Source organism: Atta cephalotes (genome assembly GCF_000143395.1).
Source record: "Atta cephalotes unplaced genomic scaffold scaffold00002, whole genome shotgun sequence".
Classification (NCBI taxonomy): domain Eukaryota; kingdom Metazoa; phylum Arthropoda; class Insecta; order Hymenoptera; family Formicidae; genus Atta; species Atta cephalotes.
This window is the reverse complement of record NW_012130066.1, coordinates 7,564,781-7,566,306: the sequence shown is the minus strand read 5'-3', so window position 1 is coordinate 7,566,306 and position 1,526 is coordinate 7,564,781. Positions and strand designations below refer to the sequence as shown.

Here is a 1,526-nt window from a genome sequence, read left to right as displayed (position 1 = left end):
TATATATATATATATATATATATGTATATATATATATATAGCTAAATCGTGTATAAAAATATCTTGCGTTAAATCAACTATTATTAAATGTTAGAAAAAATTAGCTACATTATGTTCATACAGATCAGCTCGGCACCAGTTCCGTTCCTGAAACAAAAATCACATAGGAACCTTAAAAGGTAAATAACGATCGACACGTATGTAACATATTGGGTTGTTCAGAAAGTTCGTGCTACAAAAGATTTAAATTTAATAAATGTATTTATACTAAAATGTAAATCTTCTGCGTTTCAATTTTCCTTCAAAATCGGCACGAACTTTCCGGACAACCCAATACAATAAATAAACAAGACATTTTCAGTCATCAAGCATCCGAACGCCGCGCTTGCCTAGTGTGTGAGTTTTAAACATTACAGAGACACGTTTAACCATGCATTACTTATATATCGATCTTGATTGAAATGCTACTTTTTGCTGGTATTTATTAAGAAACAGATTAGAAACTCTCTAGAAACAGTATCATTAAACAATAATTTTTTTTATTCATTTTGCTAAAAAATGTCTTACAAATAAAGAATTTATTGTTGTATTCTATCAGTGTATATCAATATATATCGATGCATAGCTTTTCTGGCGATTAGAAATACTATAAAGTATACATTTCAGTGTTCAATACACTATATACATTTCTATCTTCAATTTTTAAATGTAACTAGTAATCTGCACGATATAAAGTCTTATTATATTTCACTTGCGTAATTATATATATTAATCTCCAGAAATTATAATAAATAATCTCCAAATTATAATAAATTATTAATTAAATCTCGAATTTATCGCAAATTTAATTTTAAACACTGTTAAATCTATAGTGTCAAATTTAATTTAATGTGAGTCGCCACTGTATCTATTGAATATATTTTTATTTTTTACTAAAACGATAATTAAATTTGACATTATATCGCGTCAATTTGATATTGTATAGTGTCAAATTTAATTATTGTTTTAGTAAAACCATTGTTTTAGTATAAAATAACGATATGATTGAATAGAAACAGTGGCGATACTCACATTAAGTTAAATTTGACATTATAGATTTAACAATGTAGAGTAAATGTGCAACGCCTTTAGAGAGTTAATAACTAATCTAATCGGTTTAATATTGTTAATTCTTCATTATTAGTAACATATTACAAAAAATCACACATCTCTCAACACCTGTTCCTTCTGAAAATTAGCATGGTTAAGTAAGTATTAACAAATAATAATATTTCTATTCGCATTTTCATCACCAAGTGATTTTAAATATTATGTAATAAAAGATTCTCATTAAAACGTATAAGAATAATAATATTAAGTGTCACTATAGCATGTTCAAAATAAATTTGTTCAATATCTCCGACATGCAGCGACATGCATCCAATTTCTCTAGAAAGTTCTTCTCTCTATTAAATTCATATTAATATAATGTCACATTTTTCGTTACGAGGAATTAATATATATTATATATATATATATNTAATATA

General features: G+C 25.6%; 1 protein-coding gene across 1 annotated transcript in view; it reads right to left on the bottom strand.

Moving 5' to 3' along the window:
• Positions 1-124: 124 nt before the first annotated feature.
• Positions 125-1,526, bottom strand: part of LOC105621550 (ubiquitin carboxyl-terminal hydrolase 48-like) — a 61,851-nt gene continuing 60,449 nt past the window's right edge. Inside the window, exon 18 of the mRNA XM_012203026.1 lies at positions 125-147. Coding sequence (XP_012058416.1) covers positions 125-147 — 23 coding nt within the window. The remainder of the gene's footprint in view (positions 148-1,526) is intronic.